The sequence below is a fragment of the Theropithecus gelada genome, chromosome 3, assembly GCF_003255815.1.
Source record: "Theropithecus gelada isolate Dixy chromosome 3, Tgel_1.0, whole genome shotgun sequence".
In the NCBI taxonomy this organism is placed as follows: Eukaryota; Metazoa; Chordata; class Mammalia; order Primates; family Cercopithecidae; genus Theropithecus; species Theropithecus gelada.
The window spans coordinates 105614600-105637134 of NC_037670.1; the positions used below are offsets into that span (position 1 = coordinate 105614600).

The 22535-nt window shown below is 37.8% G+C and overlaps 1 protein-coding gene across 1 annotated transcript in view; it reads left to right on the top strand.

Annotated features, from left to right (window-relative positions):
* The window catches only part of COL28A1 (collagen type XXVIII alpha 1 chain), a 177854-nt gene that overhangs the window by 56370 nt on the left and 98949 nt on the right, over positions 1–22535 (top strand). The window contains exons 14-18 of the mRNA XM_025380068.1: positions 1120–1188; positions 3622–3690; positions 16033–16101; positions 18768–18836; positions 19893–19961. Coding sequence (XP_025235853.1) covers positions 1120–1188; positions 3622–3690; positions 16033–16101; positions 18768–18836; positions 19893–19961 — 345 coding nt within the window. The remainder of the gene's footprint in view (positions 1–1119; positions 1189–3621; positions 3691–16032; positions 16102–18767; positions 18837–19892; positions 19962–22535) is intronic.

Below are 22535 nucleotides of genomic sequence, written 5' to 3' on the forward strand. Positions count from 1 at the left end.
TTCTTGTTATAAGTTCCTTTACTACTTTTTTACCTTCTGGCCAAGAAGAAAAGGAGAGAAAAATTATCGTCTTTAAAAATTCCTGATTTAAATGAAAACCTCACTATTACTCTTTTATTTTTCCATTAGTACATTTTCTGCAAGTCCATTCCAAAGCCTGAGACTGTGTTTTTCTTAACTCATGTGAGAAGTCATCTTTCCTAGTGGCTTTCTGAGCAATAGTTACATGAACTTCTTAATTTGAATCATTGCAATTGAAAATCATGTTTCCCCTTAATGATCTTATCAAGATTTCAATTTGCATATAAAACTGCCTGTGGGTTCAACCAGTTCCTGAAATAATTCAAGTTTTAATCCAAATTTATCAGTACAGAAATTAAAACACATGTAAACAGCACTTAATGCTTTCAAACAGCTGTATGATGATTTCTTCACAGTGCTCCCCCGATAATTAAATTATTAAATCACTCTGCATCCTTCTCTGGGCCACACTGTTCTAGATTTTTAGCATTTCCTCAGATAATTTATTTCTTAATTCTTATTTCAAAGCACCATTTAATTTCCATTTTCTTCTACTTTGAGAACACTGGAATAGAACGTTTTATGCTAATCAAATGGAACGAGTATTTAATACAATGGGAATATTATTCTTTATAGCTCAACAATTCTACTGATCAGTATGGAGATTACTAGAAGGATTCTCAGTAAAAATTTAAATAGAGCTACAGTCATTAGCCATTTCTTGGTATTCATGGGAGATTGGTTTCAGGACCTCTGTAGATATCAAAGTCCACAGATGTTCAAGTCCCTTGTATAAAACGGCATAGTATTTGCAAATAAACTATGCACGTCTGGTATACTTTGAATCATCTCTAGATTGCTTATAATACCTAATACAACATAAATGCTGTGTAAATAGTTATTATACTGTAGTATTTAGGAACTAATAAAGTAGAAAAAGCCTGTACATGTTTAGTACAGATCCAACTATCCATTTTTTCTTCTTTTGCATGTGAACTGAAATATAACCATTCTCTTTCTTCCTCTTTCCTCCCTTTCATCACTCCTCCTTCCATTTTCTTTCTCCTCCTGCTCCTCATTTTCTCCTATCCTAACCAGGGTCCCCGTGGTCCTGAGGGAGTACCAGGAGAGAGGGGCTTACCCGGAGAAGGATTTCCAGGACCAAAGGTAACAATACCTTCAGTACCAGGAAAAGGTGCTTTGTCTTGCATGCTCATGAATCACAAATTTTAAAAATGTGTCCTAGCCAATTTTTAGAAGTTAAGTATTTTTCTGACCATCTTTAATCTATTAAATGAAGGAATATGTAATTTTCCCTGTAATGTGAAAGTACAGTAAAATTTGGAACTACAAATAAGTAATTGAAAGACTTCTACTTCATGTAATTACTACACATGAAATTAGAAAAATCTCTTAAAGTAGTTTGCAGTCATTAAAGCCACAGTGATAAATAACATCCTTATGCCCAGAAGTTAAATCATTATGTGTAGCTATGGCAATGCTTTGCTCACAGCTTTGTTTGTGAAACACAGATAAGAAACCAATCTGTAATAGTACTGCCATCAATATAATAAGAAAGAAAATTTTACCACAGGAACAAAATGTTACGAAAGACCTCCTTTTTACCTGGCCATTGAGAATTTCCTATCATTTCCCGTATATAATTCTTGAGCTCAAGTTGTTCTGTACCAAGGGTTGGCAAACTTTTTCTGTAAAGGGGCAGATAGCAAATATTTTAGGCTTTGTGAGCCATATGGTATCTGCTGTAACTGCTTAACTCTGCTGTTGTAGCTCGAAAGCAGCCATAAACAGTATATAAATGAATGAATGTGACTGTTCCAATAAAACTATATTTATAATAAAAAAACAGGCAGTGGGCTGAATTTGGCTTATGGGCTGTAGTTTGCTGTCCTCTGCTATAGGCAGTTTGTATATAATCTTTGGCACATTTGCTGAAGGCCACGTTAAAAAGGGTTTTCCAAAATACTTTGAGCAGCATCGACAATGTTTCAGAGTATGTAAAGATACATTTTGGAGTCCTTCTTCCTTTATTTCCAAAGTCTTCCCTCAGAACACACACATGCATATACACACATACTGCCCAGAGAAGTACATGCAGCTTTCTAAGTGGCTGAGACCCTCCACATCAGTCATTCCATCAGGTTACTAAGATATGATCTTCTCAGTATGGCCTCATGCTCTAAAAGTGCATTTCATTCTCAGCTTCTTCCACCATGATCAATATTCAATTACCTATGAGAATCCTAAATCTCTACTAGAGGGAAAACAATTAGATAAAAACAAATAATTCATCCTCAGTTGTGAGTGACAAAGATGCCCTTGTTAACAAACACATTTTAATTTGCCATGATAATGGAAATAATATGTTGGATAAAGGGATATTACTAACACCTCTGACTAATCACAGTATCACTATCAGAAGACAGGTCAGCGACTTGGCATGACATCACGGAAAATTTTATAATACACAGTTTGAAATTTTTTTGGCACTCAGTAAATTTCTATTTCTATTTATGTGTAGCCCAAATAATCTGAAAAATTCAAATAGAATTATTTCTCTTTAAAATCTGTGTTTTTTAAAGAGAAAGAAATAAATGAGAAATGAATATGTGAAACATTAAGAAGAGTATTCCAGGGTATTTCATAACGACAGGTTCAACATACTTTTATATCATATAAAGTATCATCATACTTTAGTGATACTCTTGTATGTAATAGCTCATGGGCGCTGACCTCTATCTCATCAAAGAAAGAACACATCATGTTCTGTGCTGTTATAGGGTCAAGTATATGCAGTTATATTCTGTGGTAATGATCAGAAGAACCCATTAGTCAGAATATTTCATTCCTCAACCAGTCAGACCAATGGGTGTTCTCTGTATGTGCTATTTGGGGCTAATTTGTAAATGTTCTTTGATTTTACTCTTGGTTCTAATAAATTTATTAAATGAATGCTACTTCTGATTGATTATATGGTTTATTTTTCATAAAAATGCATGAAGTATTATGACAATATAAATTATATTAAGGACAGAGTTGTTCCCTTAGGTCATGTAACTATAGAAGCATATCCAAGAAGATTTTCCATGAATTCTTTTAAACATAAATTTTCAATGAATGTTTATAAACACAGACAAAAAAACTTAGTGATCTAATCCTAGCAAGTATTCGTTCACATATTAGTATGAGAGATAAATTTTCCTTTTGTGATGGACCCAGTTTCAGCAATATTAAGGAAAAGGAGGCTTGATCCAGCTAGTTACACTACGTGATTGATTAGGTGCTCCATTTCCAGAATATTTTTGTTTAAATTGGGAACTGAGCTCTTTTCTAACTTCAGGGATGCTACATATGTGTTTTGCTTGGATAGCTTCCTTCTTGTTTAAGTGTTATGACTAATGTATTTTTTGCAAGTTGCAAATCTCAGAGTCAATTAGAATTACCCGTTTGTAGTAAACAATGACTATGGATGCTTGATTTAAAAAATAATTTTGAAGCACAATTCATAGTATTTGTAATGTAAACTCTTAAAATTCGGATTTTGGTTGGTGCATTGATATCCTTCCCTTGTACTTTCAGGGTGAAAAAGGTTCTGAAGGACCAACTGGCCCACAGGGATTACAAGGCCTGTCAATCAAAGGGGACAAGGTACTGTATAATAGGGTATACACTAGAAACAATGCCAATAAAATTGTGATCGTTTTTTATGTATGTACATTTCTGAACTATATACATGACAACCATGCCACACAGGTATCTGGTTAATTATAAATCTAGTATGTTCTTTTTTTAAAATTAATTTTTTTTTATTTCCATAGGTTATTTAGGAACAGGTGGTGATAGGTTACATAAGTTCTTTAGTGGTGATTTGTGAGATTTTGGTGCGCCCATCACCCAAGCAGTATATAGTGAACCCAATTTGTGGTCTTTTATCCCTCACCCTCTTCCCATGCTTTTGCCTGAGACCCCAAAGTCCATTGTGTCTTTTTTATGCCTTTGCATCCTCATAGCCTAGCTTCCACATATGAGTGAGAACATACGATGTTTGGTTTTCTATTTCTGAGTTACTGCACTTAGAATAATAGTCTCCAATCTCATTCAGGTCACTGCGAATGCTATTAATTTATTCCTTTTTATGGCTGAGTAGTATTCCATCATATATGTGTATATACACACACACACACTATAATATATGTATCATAGTTTCTTTATCCACTCATTGATTGATGGGCATTTGGGTTGATTCTATGTTTTTGCAATTGCAAATTGTGCTGCTATAAACATGTATGTGCAAGTACCTTTTTCGTATAAGACTTCTTTTCCTCTGGATAGATATCCAGTAGTGGGAATGCTGGATCCAATGATAGTTATACTTTTAGTTCTTTAAGGAATCTCCACACTGTTTTCCATACTGGTTGTACTAGTTTACATTCCCACCAGCAAGGTAGAAGTGTTCACTGTTCACTGCATCCACGCCAACATCTATTATTTTTTGATTTTTTGACTACGGCCATTCTTGCAGGATAAGGTGGTATCACATTGTGGTTTTGATTTGCATTTCCCTGATCATTAGTGGTGTTGAGCATTTTTTCATGTTTGTTGGCCATTTGTATATCTTCTCTTGAGAATTGTGTATTCATGTCCTTAGCCCACTTTTTAATGGGATTGTTTGTTTCTTTCTTGATAATTTGTTTGAGTTCATCGAAGATTCTGGGTATTAGTGCTTTGTCAGATGTATAGATTGTGAAGATTTTCTCCCATTCTGTGGGTTGTCTGTTTATTCTGCTAACTGTTCCTTTTGCTGTGCAAAAGCTTTTTAGTTTAGGTCCCAGCTATTTATCTTTGTTTTTATTGCATTTGCTTTTGGGTGCTTCATTATGAAATCCTTGCCTAAGCCAATGTCTAGAAGGGTTTTTTCAGTGTTATCTTCTAGAATTTTTATAGTTTCAGGTTTAGATTTAAGTCCTTGATCCATCTTGAGCTGATTTTTGTATAAGGTGAGAGATGAGGATCCAGTTTTATTCTTCTACATGTGGCTTGCCAATTATTACAGCTGAATTATTCCAGTTGAATAGGGTGTCCTTTCCCCACTCTATGTTCTTATTTGCTTTGTCAAAGATCAGTTGGCTATAAGTATGATGGTTTATTTCTGGGTTCTTTATTTTGTTCCACTGGTCTATGTGGCTATTTTTATACCGGTACCATGCTGTTTTGGTAACTATGGCCTTATAGTGTAGTTTGAAATCAGGTAATTGATGCCTCCAGATTTGTTCTTTTTGCTTAGTCATGCTTTGGCTATGTGGGCTCTTTTTTGGTTCCATATGAATTTTACAATTGTTTTTTCTAATTCTGTGAAGAATGATGGTGGTATTTTGATGGGAATTTCATTGAATTTGTGGATTGCTTTCGGCAGAATGGTCATTGTCACAGTATTGATTCTACCTATCCATGAGCATGGGATGTGTTTCCATTTGTTTGTGTCATCTATGATTTCTTTCAGCAGTGTTTTGTAGTTTTCCCTGTAGAGGTCCTTCACCTCCTTGGTTAGGTATATTCCTAAGTATTTTATTTTATTTTTCACGGCTATTGTAAAAAGGGTTGAGTTCTTGATTTGATTCTCAGCTTGCTTGCTTTTGGTGTATGGAAGAGCTACTGATTTGTGTACATTAATTTTGTATCTGGAAACTTTGTTGAATTCTTTTATCAATTCTAGGAGCTTTCTGGAGGAGTCTTTAGGGTTTTCTAGGTAAATAATCATATCATCAGCAAACAGACAGTTTGACTTCCTCTTTACCAATTTGGAAGTTCTTTATTTCTTTCTCTTATCTGATTGCTCTGGCTAGGGCTTCCAGTACTATGTGGCAGAGGGGTGGTGAGAGTGGGCGTGCTTGTCTTGTTCCAGCTCTCAAAGGAAATGCTTTCAGCTTTTCTACATTCAGTATTATGTTGGCTATAGGTTTGTCATAGATGGCTGTTACTACCTTGAGGTTTGCTCCTTGTATGCCAATTTTGCTGAGAGTTTTAATCATAAAGTGATGCTGGATTTTGTCAAATGCTTTTTCTGCATCTATTGAGATGATCATGTGATTTTTGTTTGTTGTTTTGTTTTTTTGAGGCAGGGTCTCACTTGTTGCTCAGGCTGGAGTGCAGTGGTACCATTTCAGTTCACTGCAACCTCCACCTCACAGGTTGAAGCAGAAGGCTCCTGCCTCAGCCTTCTGAGTAGCTGGGATTGCAGGTGCCCACCACCACATCCAGCTAAATTTTATATTTTCAGTAGAGATGGGGTTTCACCATGTTGGCCAGGCTGGTCTCGAACTTCTGATCTCAAGTGATACACCTGCCTTGACTTCCCAAAGTGCTGGGATTACAGGTGTGAGCCACCGTGCCCAGCCTGTTTTATTCTGTTCATGTGGTGTATCACATTTATTGACTTGTGTATGTTAAACTCATCCCTGCATCCTTGGTATGAAACCCATTTGATCATGGTGGATTATCTTTTCTATATATTGTTGGATTCAGTTAGCTAGTATTTTGTTAAAGATTTTAGCATCTATGTTCAGCAGGGATGTTGGTCTGTAGTTTTCTCTTTTGGTTATGTCCTTTCCTGGTTTTGGTATTAGGGTGATACTGGCTTCATAGAATGTTTCAGGGAGGGTTCCCTTTTTCTCTATCTCGTGGAATAGTGTCAATAGGATTGATACCAATTCTTTGAATGTCTGGTAGAATTTTGCTGTGAATCCGTCTAGTCCTGGACATTTTTTGTTGGTAATTTTTAAATTACCATTTCGATCTCACTGCTTGTTATTGGTCTGTTAAGAGTATCTACTTCTTCCTGATTTAAGCTAGGAATGTTGTATCTTTTCAGGAATTTATTCATCTCCTCTAGGTTTTCTAGTTTATGTGCATAAAGGTGTCCATAGTAGCCTTGAATGATCTTTTGGATTTCTGTTTGGATTTCTTTTTGATTTTTGGTGCCAGTTGTAAATCTCCTGTTTCATTTCTAATTGAGCTTATTTGGATTTTCTCCCTTCTTTTCTTGATTAATCTTGCTAATGGTCTATCAATTTATCTTTTCCTTTCTTTGTCTTTTTTTTTTTTTTTTTTGAAACGGAGCCTTGCTCTGTCCCCCAAGCTGGAGTTCAGTGGCACGATCTCGGTTCACTGCAAGTTCCGCCTCCTGGGTTCATGCCATTCTCCTGCCTCAGCCTCCCAAGTAGCTGGGACCACAGGCGCCCGCCACCACACCCGACTGACTTTTTTGTATTTTTAGTAGAGATGGGGTTTCATCGTGTTAGCGGATGGTCTCAATCTCCTGACCTTCTGATCCGCCCGCCTTGGTCTCCCAAAGTGCTGGGATTACAGGCGTGCGCCACCACACCGAACCAATTTATCTTTTCAGAGAACGAGTTTTTGTTTCATTTATCTTTTGAATTTTTTATATTCAATTTCATTCAGTTCTGCTCTGATCTTGGTTATTTCCTTTCTGCTGAGTTTGGGTTTGGTTTGTTCTTGTTTCTCTAGTTCCTTGAGGTGTGACCTTAGATTGTGCTCTTTCAGACTTTTTGATATAGGCATTTAGGGCTATGAACTTTCCTCTTATCACCACCTTTGCAGTGTCCCAGAGGTTTTGATAGGTTGTGTCACTACTGTCATTCAGTTCGAAGAATTTTTAAATTTCCATCTTGATTTCATTTTTGACCCAATGATCTTTCAGGAGCAGGTTATTTAATTTCCATGTATTTGCATGGTTTTGAAGGTTCATTTTGGAGTTGATTTCCAGTTTTATTCCACTGTGGTCTGAAAGACTGCTTGGTATAATTTCAATTTTCTTGAACTTATTGAGGCTTGTTTTGTTGCCTTTGATATGCTTTATCTTGGAGAAAGTACCATGCACTGTTGAGTAGAATGTATATGTTGTGGTTGTTGGGTAGAACGTTCTGTAAGTATCTGTTAAGTCCATTTGTTCCAGAGCATAGTTTAAATCCATTGTTTCTTTGTTGACATTCTGTCTTGATGACCTGTCTAGTGCTGTCAGTGGAGTATTGAAGTGCACTACTGTTGTTGTATTGCTGTCTCTCTCATTTCTTAGGTATATTAGTAATTGTTTTATAAATTAGGGAGCTCCAGTGTTAGGTGCATATATATTTAGGACTGTGATATTTTCCTGTTGGACAAGGCCTTTTATCATTATATAATGACCTTCTTTGTCTTTTTTAACTGTTGCTACTTTAAAGTTTGTTTCATCTGATATAAGAATAGCTACCCCTGGTTGCTTTTGGTATCCATTTGCATGAAATGTCATTTTCTATCCCCTTACCTTAAGTTTAAGTGAGTCCTTATGTGTTAGGTGAGTCTCCTGAAGTCAGCAGATAGTTAGTTGGTGAATTCTTATCCATTCTGCAATTCTATATCTTTGAAGTGGAGCATTTAGGCCATTTACATTCAATGTTAGTATTGAGATGTGAGGTACCATTCATCATGCTATTTGTTGCCTGTATACCTTTTTATTAAATTGTATTTTTGTTTTATAGGTCCTGTGAAATTTATAATTTAAAGAGTTTCTGTTTTGATGTGTTTCCAGGATTTGTTTCAAGATTTAGAACTCCTTTTGGCAGTTCTTGTAGTGCTGGGTTGGTAGTGGCAAATTCTCTCAGCATTTGTTTGTCTGAAAAAGACTGTATCTTTCCTTCATTTATGAAGCTTAGTTTCAGTGGAAACAAAATTCTTGGCTGATAATTGTTTTGTTTGAGGAGGCTGATGATAGGACCCCAATCCCTTCTAGCTTGTAGGGTTTCTGTTAAGAAATCTGCTGTTAATCTGATAGATTGTCATTTTTAGGTTACCTGGTGTTTTTGCCTGACAAGCTGTTAAGATTCTTTCCTTCATCTTAACTTGAGATAACCTGGTGACAAGGTGCCTAGGTGATGATCTTTTTTGTGATGAATTTCCCAGGTGTTCTTTGAGCTTCTTGTATTTTGATGTCTAATTCTCTAGCAAGGGTGGGGACGTTTTCCTCGATTATTCCTCCCAATATATTTTTCAAACTTTTAGATTTCTCTTCTTCCTCAGGAACACCGATTATTCCTAGGTTTGGTTGCTTAACATAATCCCAGACTTCTTGGACACTTTGTTCATATTTTCTTATTCTTTTTTGTTTGTCTTTGTTGGATTGGGTTAATTCGAAAACCTTGTCTTTGAGCTCTGAAGTTCTTTCTTTTGCCTGTTAAATTCTATAGCTGAGAGTTTCCAGAGGGTTTTGCATTTCTTTGTTTTTTTGAGATGGAGTTTCGCTCTTGTTGCCCAGGCTGGAGTGCAATGATGCGATCTCAGCTCACCATAACCTCCACCTCCTGGGTTCAAGTGATTGTCCTGCCTCAGCATCCCGAATAGCTGGGATTATAGGCATGCGCCACCACGCCTGGCTGATTTTTGTATTTTTAGTAGAGACGGGGTTTCTCCATGTTGGTCAGGCTGGTCTCAAACTCCTGACATCAGGTGATCCACCTGCCTCGGCCTCCCAAAGTGTTGGGATTACAGGCATGAGCCACCGTGCCCAGCCTGCATTTCTATAAGTGCATCCATGTTTCCTGAAGTTTTGATTGTTTTTATTTACGCCATCTATTTCATCAGATATTTCTTCCTTCATTTCTTTTATCATTTTAAAAATTTCCTTACATTGGGCTTCACCTTTCTCTGGTGCCTTCCTGATTAGCTTAATAACTCACCTCCTGAATTCTTTTTCAGGTAGATCAGGGATGTCTTCTTGTTGGGATCTATTGCTGGTGAGCTAGTGTGATTTTTTGGAGGGTGTTAAATAACCTTGTTTTGTCATATTGCCAGAGTTGGTTTTCTGGTTCCTTCTCATTTGGGTAGGCTCTGTCAGAAGGAAGTTCTAGGGCTCAAGGCTGTCATTAAATTCCTTTTGTCCCATGAGGTGTTCCCTTGATGTAGTAGTCTCACCATTTTTCTAGGGACGTGGCTTCCTGAGAGCCGAGCTGTAGTGATTGTTATCTCTCTTCTGGATCTAGCCACCCAGCAAGTCTACTGGGCTCCAGGCTGGTAATGGGGGCTGTCTGCACAGAGTCCTGTGATGTGGACCATCTGTGGGTCCCTCAGCCATGGATACCAGCACCTGCTCCAGTGGAGGTGGCAGGGGGTTGAAATGGACTCTGTGAAGGTCCTTAGCTTTTGTTGGTTAGTGCAGTATTTTTGTGCTGGTTGGCCTCCTGCTGGGAGGTAGTGCTTTCAAGAGAGCATCAGTTATGGTAGTATGGGAAGCAATAGGTGGTGGACGGGGCCCTAGAACTCCCATGAGTATATGCCCTTTGTCTTCAGTTACCAGGGTGGATAGGGAAGGACTATTAAGTGGGAGCAAGGCTAGGTGTGTCTGAGCGCAGACTCTACTAGGGCGGGTCTTGCTGTGGTTGCTGTGGGGGATGAGGGTGAGGTTCCCAGGTCAATGGAGTTCTGTACCTAGGAGGATTATGGCTGCCTCTGCTGTGCCATGCAGGTTGTCAGGGAAGTGGGGGAAAGCCGGCAGTCACAGGTCTCACCCAGCTCCCATGCAAACTGAAGGGCCGGTCTCGCTCCCACTGTGCCCCTCCAACAACATGGAGTCTGTTTCCAGGCAGTGGGTGAGCAGGGTTGAGAACTTGTCCCAGGCTTCCCGCCTCCCAACTAGGAAAGTCAGTAGAGCTTTCTTTCTTCCCCTGCCTGTGGAGTCTGCACACTGGATTCACGCCCTTTCCTGAGTTCTGACCAGGAGACTTCTCAATCTGTTGAAATTGTTACAGAGTTCAGTTGGAGGTTTCCTTCCCACTGTGGCCTTTTCCCAGTGCCTCTGGCAGACATCCTCAAGGACCCCAGTGATGTGAGGCAGAGATGGCTTGCTAGGGGACCCACTGAGCCCACAGGGATTTTTCCCACTGTTTCTTCTACCCCTGTATTTCGCTCGGCTCTATCAATTGACTCAGCTTCCATAATCTAGACCTAGTGGGGGTATGTGTTCAGGGGCGGACAATCTCCCTTTCCCATTTCCATAGTTTGGGCACTCATAATATTTGGGGTGTCTCCTGGGTCCTGCAGGAGCAATCCATTTCCTTCAGCAAGTATGGGTTTTCATGGCTTTCCTAATGTATTCCTGCAGTCGTTCTGGAGCAAAGGTTCACAATGCGAGCCTCCACGTGCTGTTCTTTCCATCCGAGTGGGAGCTGCAATCTAGTCCTGCCTCCTGCCCACCATGATCTCCAAATCTAGTATATGCAAGATATGTTATTATGTAGGATGACCTATGATCTGAGAAACTTGATTATTTCTATTTATTGTAATGTCTCACTTATTTGGGTTCTGACATCCAGTGACTTCTACCATCAGTAAAGCAGCTCTGAATCCAGACGTTATCAAAAGATATTTCTTCTTAGTAAAGAAAATAGTTGTTAAAAACACTGACTTGACCTTGTTATAGAAGTGTATATCCATCCCTAGGCTCCCACTCAAATATATTATCTTAAAATATTTTTCAATTGGGTTAAAATAAGGAAACTCATTTAAGAAAACTAGTGTTGATGCCCTCCCACAAGGACCAACAGGAATCCATCCAGAGTTTTAGCAAGGCTTGTTGACTCTGTAGGGAGGGAGACCACATACGATGAACCTACAGGAACTCAGGAAGAGGATGAAAGATATTTCATAGGATTTGCGCTTGTGTTAGGTGATTTTTGGGAATCATTTAAGAAATCAGGGCCAGGCGCGGTGGCTCTCGCCTGTAATTCCAGCACTTTGGGAGGCCGAGGAGGGTGGATCACAAGGTCAGGAGATCGAGACCATCCTGGCTAACACATTGAAACCCCGTCTCTACTAAAAAAAAAAAAAATTAGCTGGGCATGGTGGCAGATGCCTGTAGTCCCAGCGACTCAGGAGGCTGAGGCAGGAGAATGGCGTGAATCCAGGAGGCAGAGCTTGCAGTGAGCTGAGATTGCGCCACTTCACTCCAGCCTGTGCGACAGAGTGAGACTCCATCTCAAAAAAAAAAAAAAAAAAAAAAAAGGAATCAGGGATGGGCTCTGGGTTGAATGTTATCAATAATCGGAGATAAGTTTAGGATTGGGTATTTAATGAATCTCATCTAGAAGTTGGGACAAATGGAGTTAGGCTGAGTCATAACTGGTAGAAGTAGCCATCACTCATTTTAGCCAATATTGGAGATGTTTGATCATTTGAGGGTTTTGTACAGTGTTTGCTGTTTTTGTCTGTGCTTAGATATAATTATGGAATAGTCTGGCTTTCCTCTTGGTCCATCACAGTCATGGGATGGCCTTGTATGATCTTGGTGATTTGTCAAATTGTTCGTGTTTGGCACGATAGCCTAGTTGCCGGGGTCAGGTCAGCTCCTCGTTGTTAGGGATTGCTTTTCTCTTTCTCACTGGCTATTTGTTTTCTTTACAATAGCTGCAGATTATACCAGATTAGAAATGGGAATGGGGCTGGTGATAGAAGCTACTAGAGGCTGATACAGCCATAAAAAGCAGTGGAAGTGAAGCTGCCAGAGGGGGAAGGATATAAGAAATGTGTAAAAAAGCAGAGAGCTCATATCAATTCAGAGTCATTTATATATCAGCCTTTAAGCATATCGTTATATTGTATATTATATTGGAATAACAATTGATATTCATGATTATATCAAGTGTTGGGTTTCAATCTTGAGTGACTTATTTTCATTTGCTGGTAGTTATTTCTTCTAGCTGTTTGTATTTAAATAGCAGAAATAAATAGTGATATGAATTTTAGATGCAATACAATTCTTTTTTCAAGTCTCTTAGCTCTGGTTGTACTGCAGCTCCAAAATACTCCAAAAAACTCCAAAAAATACGTAAGATGCTCTTTCTTCCTTTGGAGCAGTGAGAACTGAATACAACAGAACCATTGTTTTATGAGTTCAGTAAATTAACTTTTTCAGGTGGTGTTGTGACATGGTGCACGTATTTTTACATCTGGAGCTCATGCAAAGAAAACACTTTGAAATATCAGGATATTATTACATAGCAAAGCTTTTATCTGCTGTTCCCTCAATACCATCTTCTTTTTCCTTTCTTCCTTTCCTATTCTTTTACATATAACACTAGATTCAGAGACCTTGGTGTCTGTGATTCAAGTGATAATATACACATGCCTCCGATAAGGCCTCTCATATATAAAGGTACAAAACAAAGTTGTACTTATGGCGTGGGTATTTAAATGTCAATAACACTGCACAAAAAGGGACCCTCTCTTACGTGTTTAACAAATATTTGCAAACTAGTGGCTGTGAGTTGGGTTTTGGAGTCAGAGTGGACTTGACTCTCACTTCTGCCATCTAACAGTTGTGTGACCTGGGGTGAGTTACTTACACTCATCTGAAAAATGGGGATCGCCACTTTACTGGGGTTGTTGTGAGGATAAATGAAAGGATGTAAAGCATTTAGCACAATATCTGATGCATAAGAAATCAAGTTCTGAATCAGAATAATCCAGCTCTGAGCCAGAACTTGAGTCCATTATGTTTTCCTTCCATAATATTGATGTAGATCAAGGGTTGATAGAAAGTAGAACACTAAGGAGTGTATTCCAGGGCATCTCTTAGTACAGGTTCTATATATTTAATATTATATAAAGTTTGATCTAATGATACTTTTTTTTTTGTTAAAACAGAGTTTCGCTCTTGTTTCCCAGGCTGGGGTACAATGGCATGATCTTAGCTCACCGCAACATTCACCTCCCCTGTTCAAGCAATTCTCCTGCCTAAGCCTCCTAAGTAGCTGGGATTACAGGCATGTGACACCATGCCCAGCTAATTTTGTATTTTTAGTAGAGATGGGGTTTCTCCATGTTGGTCAGGCTGGTCTCGAACTCCTGACCTCAGGTGATCCACCCACCTCAGCCCCCCAAAGTGCTGGGATTACAGGCATGAGCTACTGTGCCTGCTAAATGATACATTTTTCTTCATAAAAACATTTATTTAGTTCAAACATTGGCCAACTGTGGAGCTGGCTGCCTGTTTTTATAAATAAAATGTTATTGGAGCACAGGTATACTTGTTCACTATGTATTATCTATGGCTACTTTTGTACTACCAATGCAGCATTGATCAATTACAAAAGAGACGTTATTATGACCCTCAAGTCCAAAATGTTTACTATCCAACTGTTTAAAAGTTTTGCAGCCCTAATATAGTCTAAATACAACTGCAATTAAAATGAGCATCTTAACTATGTTACTCAATCCGGTAGTCAATTCTCTGTTGTCAATTTATTTGCCCTGTTGGTAGCATTTGACAGATGGATCCCTCACCTTCTTGAAACACTCTCTTCACTTGGTCTCTCTGGCTGCTTCCTTCTCAGTCTCCGCTGCGGCTTCTTCATCTCTGACCTCTAATGATTGGAGTGCTTAAAGGGCAGGCTCAGTCCTGGGACCGTCTCTTTTTTCCATTACTTGGCAAAGTCACTCAATTATGGCCTTTGATATCATTTATATACTGTGGGCTCCCAAATTTATATTAATCCCAGGCCTCCCCCACCTACTTGATATCTCTATTCGAATGTTCGTTTTAGGCATCTCAAACTAAGCATGTCCAACACTGAACTCCTGATCTCACCCTCCACCTCAAACCTTGCTTTTCTCTCAGGCTTTTTCTTCTCGGTCAATGACAACTCTATTCTGCCAAAAGCCTTGGAGACATCCCGGAGTCCTCTCAATCCTCAGCAAATCCCATTACTCTACCTTCAACATTATCCAGGTTCTGAGCACTCCCCACCACCTCTGCTCTCAACACGCTGCTTTGTGCCCCACCATCTCTCACGTAGACCTCCCTTCAGTCTGTTCTCCATACAGCTTCCAGATGGGGCCTTAAAAAACAAGTCAGATCTCTCACTTCCCTTCTCAAAACCCTCCAGTGGCTTCCTATCTCACTCAGAGAATAGCCAAGTCCTTACAATGGCCTCAAAGGCCCCAGTAATCCTTCTACCTGACTCCACTGCCATAATTCTCTGACTTCATTGTCTACTGCTCTCCCTCATGGAGATGGTTCCACCGGCACTGTCTCCTTGCTGTTTCTGGAACATGTCAGGCATGATCTTTGCTTTGGCTGTTTCTCTGCCTGGAATGCTTTTCTTCTGGGTTTCTACCTGGCTCATTGCCTCTCATCAGTGACATCATCTCTGGACATCTTAACCAAAATCATCGCTGCCTCCTCTCTTCCCTGATTAATTTTTCTCCTTCACACTTATTATTCAACAGACTAGTTATTTTATCTACCTGTCTTGATTACTATCTTGTTTCCCCTACTAAAATCTAAGCTCAACGTAGGACAGAGATTTTGAGCTGTTTTGGTCACTGTTGTTTTCCAAGTGTTTGGAACACTTTCTGGCATATAATGGACACTCAACAAACATCTGTATAAAGACACAGAAAGAATGAATGATGTTCTTCTTGTTGGTACTTTAATTTTCTTTTCTCAATTTCATGGAAGAAGAAAAATAGGGCTCTTTAATTTTGCTGCATTCACTTGAGATCATTTCTTAATTTTCAAAATGCATTTTAAATAAGATTTGGAGGGAAAGGGTATTTAGAAAATTTAAAAATATTTTTCTTCAATTTATCTCTCAAATTCTATTTTTATTATATCCTATGAATTTTCTACTTTTAAATATTTCTGTTATAATCTTAGCAGAAAATGTTTGTGTTATAACAACTATTTAGGAATTTTTGTGAGAAAAATGATTGATAAATATAAGCCTATACAAATGCTCACCAACTTAGACCGAATAGCAAAATGTCATTTACTATTTTGGAGAATTTGAACTATAAACTGTTTAAAAGGAATAAAATAAAGTTTTATAATTTTCCATGTTGAACTTTTTTTATGGTATAAAGATAGATTTTAACATAGCCTAATTCCAGGTTAGCAAAGTATGAAATAATAAGATTTTGTTTTATTGTTATATTTCTGTGCAGGGGGATATGGGACCTGTGGGACCCCAAGGACCAATGGGGATCCCTGGAATCGGGAGTCAAGGGGAACAGGTAATTAATGCATTCTTCCTTTCCCTTCAGTGCAGAACATTCTAGCCCCATCTTGGTCTTCATTGAAGGCCAGTCCTGCAAACAGCTATGAGTGTGTTTGACAGTTAATTGAATGGAGTATAAGTCCAGAAATGAATATAGGGAAGGATAAGATGGTTTCATAAGAAGATTTTATTTTTTAGAACTTCCAAAGGCTTAAAAAATAGGTAGTGTGTTTCATGAGGCTGTGACTTTTAACATTAAAACCTAATTAACAAGGTAAAGGTTTTGGTGCAATATTTTTAGTTCCCCTTGGGAACAACAGTTTACTTACCTGCTGGTTTGTATATTTTTTTTCTCCTTGAAGCTTTGTGAAAATTGAACCCCACTCTCTCCCAAAGGAGTAGAGTAGTATCCCCCCACCAACCACTACAACAAGCTACATACCAATTTTTTAAAAAGTATTATAGTTAAAACTTGGACCAGGATCAGAAGTAACCACTTAGTTTAAGGGGCACCCTTCTTGAATAGAAGCAAACCACAGAGAAAATTTATAAATGACACCTGGCCCGTTGGTGAGAAGAAAAGAAAGATCTGTAAGAATGTCTACGTTCATGATTAGAACCACTTCCAAAATCTTCTGATAACTTTTGGAAAATCTGGGTATTGTGATAAATCTAAATAATGTGAAGATAGTATAACAGTACTCTCTACTGTTGTTAACCATGTAGTTTTTTGTTTACCGTATGCTTTGTTGTTTACCGTATACTTATGCAGTCTCATAATCAAAGTGACCAACAAATCCAGTTTTATGCTAAATGTCTCCTGGTTAGAAAGTGGCAGGTTAGGTTTGATTAAGATTTATGATTAAGATTTATGATTAAGGTTTGAATTATTCTATTGCTTAGAGAATGAATAATGCTTTCTTTAGTGGGAGAATGGAAGAATTTAAAAAATGAAATAATTCCAAATGTCATTGTTGAGATTAACTTTGGGTTTATTTCTAATTGTCTGCTAATTTATTGTTGTTATTACTTTTTTTGTTAGTCCAAACAACAGCAAAGTTGGGTATGACTCCTTTTTCCATTCCCTTGCCCTTGACAGAGGTCCTAGGAATCTTAAGGTACAGAAGAAACCAAGATAACTGTATAAATATTTAGATAATAATTAAGAGCTGGATATTTGGGCAACTCAAATCATGATTTGATGATACCAGCAGACATTCTCAAGCCTTGTAGTTTATTTGTTGGTTTTAGCAGGGGCTTACTGATCTCAAAAGTGGCCGGACAATGCTGTCACATCTTGGGTCTTGCGGTGCTCCTGGTGCTGAGTCACTACTATGGGGCTAAACGTGAGGTTCAAAGACAAGTCTGTCCAGATGGCCTGTGAATTCTGGACCTCCTACCTACAGCTTCTCATTGCCTTTAATGCTGTTCCTTGGTGGAGGTTGTTGTTCTTCAGCTTGGGAAACAAAACAAAACAAAACAAAACAACTCTTGTACTTCTTTCATTTTCTCACCCCCTTTTCTTCTTTTCAAAAAGAAAAAGAATTTTGGGTAGATGTGTCCTTATAGAGCTGATCTCGATTGGAAATGAGACCTCTATTTGTAAAATGATCTGAGCAAGAAAATCATTTATTTACCTTTTAAGACAAATGATATAAATTCTACTTAAATTTAACCTCTGTTCATTTACTTAAATTTAACCTCAGTTATTCAATGTTCTTATCTTTAATTTTATGTGTTTATCCATTACATTCTTGTTATATTCGATCTTCCTATTTCTTTTATAAAAATGAGTGTTTTCCCTCATGTGTTTATAAGGGAACTTCTGTTTCCAGCAACATGTTTACAATATCTCTTAAATGGCCCACAGATTTTTGTTAAATATTTGGAGGCTTGATCAACTCAGATCTTTTACAAAATAGAGTGAAATATAAACAACCACATATACACATGTACATATATGTGCACATCCCTTTTTATACCCATGTGTTAAAACCTCCTTTATAGTGTGAAGGAGGGAGTCAAGTGTTTGAACATTCTTCAATTTGGAATCTACTGACTATTGCTTCTTAGAGCCTAGGTCAAACCTTCAATTTACCATCCTGATACATATATATTGGGACAACTGGGATATAGGTTTGCCTGCATGTGACAGAGATATGAAATAGGTTAACTAGATGTGATTTTATTTTCCTTACTTAAAACTCCAAGCTGGTATAGTGACTGTGTTAATCAGTCTTGTTAGTCTGCCATACTGAGGGTGCTGTCCTCATCTGCGTGATCCTGCATGGCCACCCTCTCTTAATTCCAGCTACTGAAGAAGAGGAAAAGGGAAGGGAGAAGGCATACCACTTCTTTTAGCATGAACCAGGAATTACATACATCACTTCATTCACATCCCATTGGCTAGAATCTAGCCCACATGGCCACTCCTGGCTGCAACAGGGACTGAGAAACATGGTCTTTATTCTAGGCAGACATATGGGCCAGCTAAAATTTCTCTTAATATGGAAATAGGGAAGAATGCAAATTGTGGTTTAACTAGCAGCCTCTGCCACCCCACTCCACAAATGTTTATTGAGTATAAGTAACTTATTATGGAGTTTGAACTAAAGTTTCACTTTAGAGGATTTGAAACTACTTAATTTCACTAATACTATTTTATAACATTTTATTTTAAAGGGAATCCAAGGTCCTATTGGTCCACCTGGTCCACAAGGGCCCCCAGGACAAGGCTTACCTGGTTCCAAGGTAACTTCGTAAATGAGAGCAGAGTTTAATATATCTATAGTATAATTGCTGTTTTCTAATCAGTGCCAGTGCATTTAGAAGACAGCAGATAGAATGAACTTAATCAGAGATCTCTACTTAATGCAAAATGTTACTGATATTCCTGACAATTTAGAAAATGTAATATGTATTCTTTACGCTTTAAGAAAGTTTTACTTACGCAATTTTCATTTGTTGTTTTCTTTGTTACTTTTACTTATGAGATCCTATTCTAGCAACTCAAGCAGTAATATTAACAGAGGTAACTAGTGATTATGTGTCTTTCTAGGTTGGCTAACTTTCATTCTCACCCCCACTCTGACAGTAGGTCCAACTACTAAAACCATAGCTAAAGAGATGGGATCAGAAATGACCTAACAAATAAAAATGTTTTATGTGCTTGGGAATCAAACTATCTCATAGATTGGAACTATTATTTTTTCCTTGAGGAGGAGCATGGCACTTATTTAACTAGTTATCCTTAATATTGCTTCTAAGAATCATGAATCATTGTTAAATAAATAAAATGCTTCTCTGAGACTGCTCACCTTAGAACTCACTCCTTAGAGCTGTACGTGTGAGAAGCCCCTCAATGGAGCACTCTGACTATTCTTGAGAGTTTTGATTTGGAGCTTGTCCTTAAAAGCTCAAGTTGTGTTCTCTGCTTATGATATTGCTCTTGATCAGCAGTTACCTTGCCTTTTCCTGTGCCAATTTTAGTTGTTCTTGAATGCAGCTGCCTATCTTTTCCAGATACCCTCCACAAGGGGCTCCTTAAAAATCAATTCTGAAAATGCTATATGGCCTATATTTTAAGTCAGACCATATATACATCAAATATTATATATATTTTTCATTTACATAGATTCCAAATCTGGTGCAAATCCATCCATCTGAAGGGATTTCAGGCAATATATATGAATTGAGCATATGAAACTGTTTTACTTTATTGATATAAGACAGGTTTTAGGAGATCAACAGCAGGAATATATTATTTTCACTTTGCTGCTGTATTAAAATACTCCCTTTTCTTACTAGGGAGAAGTAGGCCAAATGGGACCTACAGGCCCTCGAGGACCAGTGGGAATTGGAGTACAAGGTCCAAAGGTGAGTTGACTGCTGCTCAGAAGTGATATGATACTTTATTTAATATTATGTAAGGTTTCCTTTATATTTAATTGCAGTACAGACCCTACATGTGTTATCTAATGCTATATTAACGGGCTCCTTTTACTTTTTAAGTGTGGCTACTACTACTGCAAAAGCTATAATTACGTGTATGGCTTGCTTTATATTCCTCTTGGACAGTGCTGCTCTAACATATATACTCCACTGGGGTGGCACTTTGTTTATCTTGGTTTATTATGGAATCCCCAGCTTTGGGGACATGATAGATTCTCAATAAATACTGCTGAATAAATGAACGAATACTTAGTTTGCCCTTCACAGTTTCTATAACTCATCCTGAAGTTATATAGGATCTAGAGAGCCATGTTGAGCACTCAACTTCACCATTGTTCTGTTGTTATTGTCATATTCTTACAAGCATTTGAGTATTAGAAGAATATGTAAGATGCAGGTCTAAGAAGAATATACATGTTACATATATAAGCATATCATTACAAAGGATAAAAATGTATTAATATAGTAATAGTAGCTGACATTTTTACATGGTTTCCATGTGCTACACAGTATACTAAGTGCCAAGTTTGACATATATGTTTATACATATATGTAATATATGCCTCTGTGTATGTATGTATACAAACATATTATGTTATATACATGTCAATGGCAGAGAGGCAATATACAATATAGTAAGGCTCAGCTGTTAGACTACCTAAGTTCAAATCTCAGTTCCACCACTTATGACATATGCAATCTTAAACTCACTTTAAAAAATGAAGTATGGTTCGGCCGGGGGTGGTGGCTCACGCCTGTAATCCCAGCACTTTGGGAGGCCGAGGTGGGTGGATCACGAGGTCAAGAGATCGAGACCATCCTGGCCAACACGGTGAAACCCTATCTCTACTAAAAATACAAAAAAATTAGCCGAGCATGGTGGCGGGCGCCTGTAGTCCCAGCTACTCAGGAGGCTGAGGCAGGAGAATGGCGTGAACCCAGGAGGCGGAGCTTGCAGTGAGCCTGGGTGGCAGAGCGAGACTCTGTCTCAAAAAAAAAAAAACAAAAACCAAACATTAGCTGGGCATGGTGGTGTGTGCCTGTAGTCCCAGCTACTTAGGAGGCTGAGGCAGGAGAATTGCTTGAACCCAGGAGGCGGAGGTTGTAGTGAGCTGAGATTGCGCCACTGCACTCCAGCCTGGCGACAAAGTGAGACTCAGTCTTAAAAAACAAAAATGAAGTGTTTCAAATATATTCACCATATAGAGAACAATACAAAGAACACCTATGTATTCCACAGCCCAGCTTTATCAAATGTTAACGTTTTACCACACTGACTCTAGACTTTTTAAAAGAAACATTGTAGGTGTGGCTGAAGGTCCCTGCTGGCACTCCCCAATCCCACTGCCCTCCCTTCTCTCCTCACACATAATCATTATCATGAATTTGGTGTTTATCATTATTTTGAAGTTTTTATAATTTCCTACATGTTTTTATCCGTAAAATATATATCGCTTTTTTTGTGTTCTTGAACTTTACGTGATATATCATTCTGCAATATATTTATAGTCAGCCTTACGTTTTATTTGTGCTTTTATATGCCACTAATTCATTGATATTAATCGTATTATAGTATTCCACTATATGAAAATATCTCATTTTATATTTATTCATCTTTATGTTGGTGGATATTTAAATTGCTTCTCATTCTTTTTGATTTTGCCAACAATGCTGCCACAAACATTCCATTTCCTTTTGTATAAGTTAGAGGACAAGTTTCTTGACTTGTAGAAGATAGACAGCTAGAGGTAGAATGGGAAGATCATAGAGCATGCGAGTCTTCAATTTTGATACTGTAAAAAATCTTGTCCAAAATGCTTGTGCCAGTTTACCTTCCTGCTAGCAATAGGTAATGGTGTTCCTTTCTCTAAATCTGTGCAAATGTGAAATGTGTACAAATGTCTCTTATTGTGTTATATAAACTGCAAATATCTTCTCCTAGGCTGTGACTTATTTTTTCCACTTAGAGTACTTCTTAGTATACAGAAGTTTTAAATTCTGATATATTTCTATCCCTTTATGATTTGTGATTTTTGAATATTATTTTAAAACATTTCTTGACCTCAAATTCATAAAGATACTCTTATGCATTTTTTCTGAAATTTTTATTGTTTTGTTTTAAAAATTTAGGTATTTAACCCACACAGAATTTATTTTTGTGTGTGGGTCAATGTAGGGATCTATTTTTTATTACAATAAATAAGCAAGTACCCCAGAATCAGTTATTTAATAGTCCATCTTTACAACACTGATTTGCAGTACCACCTCTTTCATATATCAGGCTTCCATATTTTGAGCATCAGTGCCTGAGCTCTCCATTCTACTCAATTTTTCTATTTATATCTCTCAGTGCTATTACCTCCTTGTCTTGATTATAATAAATTTATAATATGTTCTGTCTTCTAAAAGGAAAAATACTCTCATCTTCTTTCTTGGTAATTATTGACTCTAAGATACATATTTTAGGGTTGGCTTGTCAAATTTAACAGGATACCACAT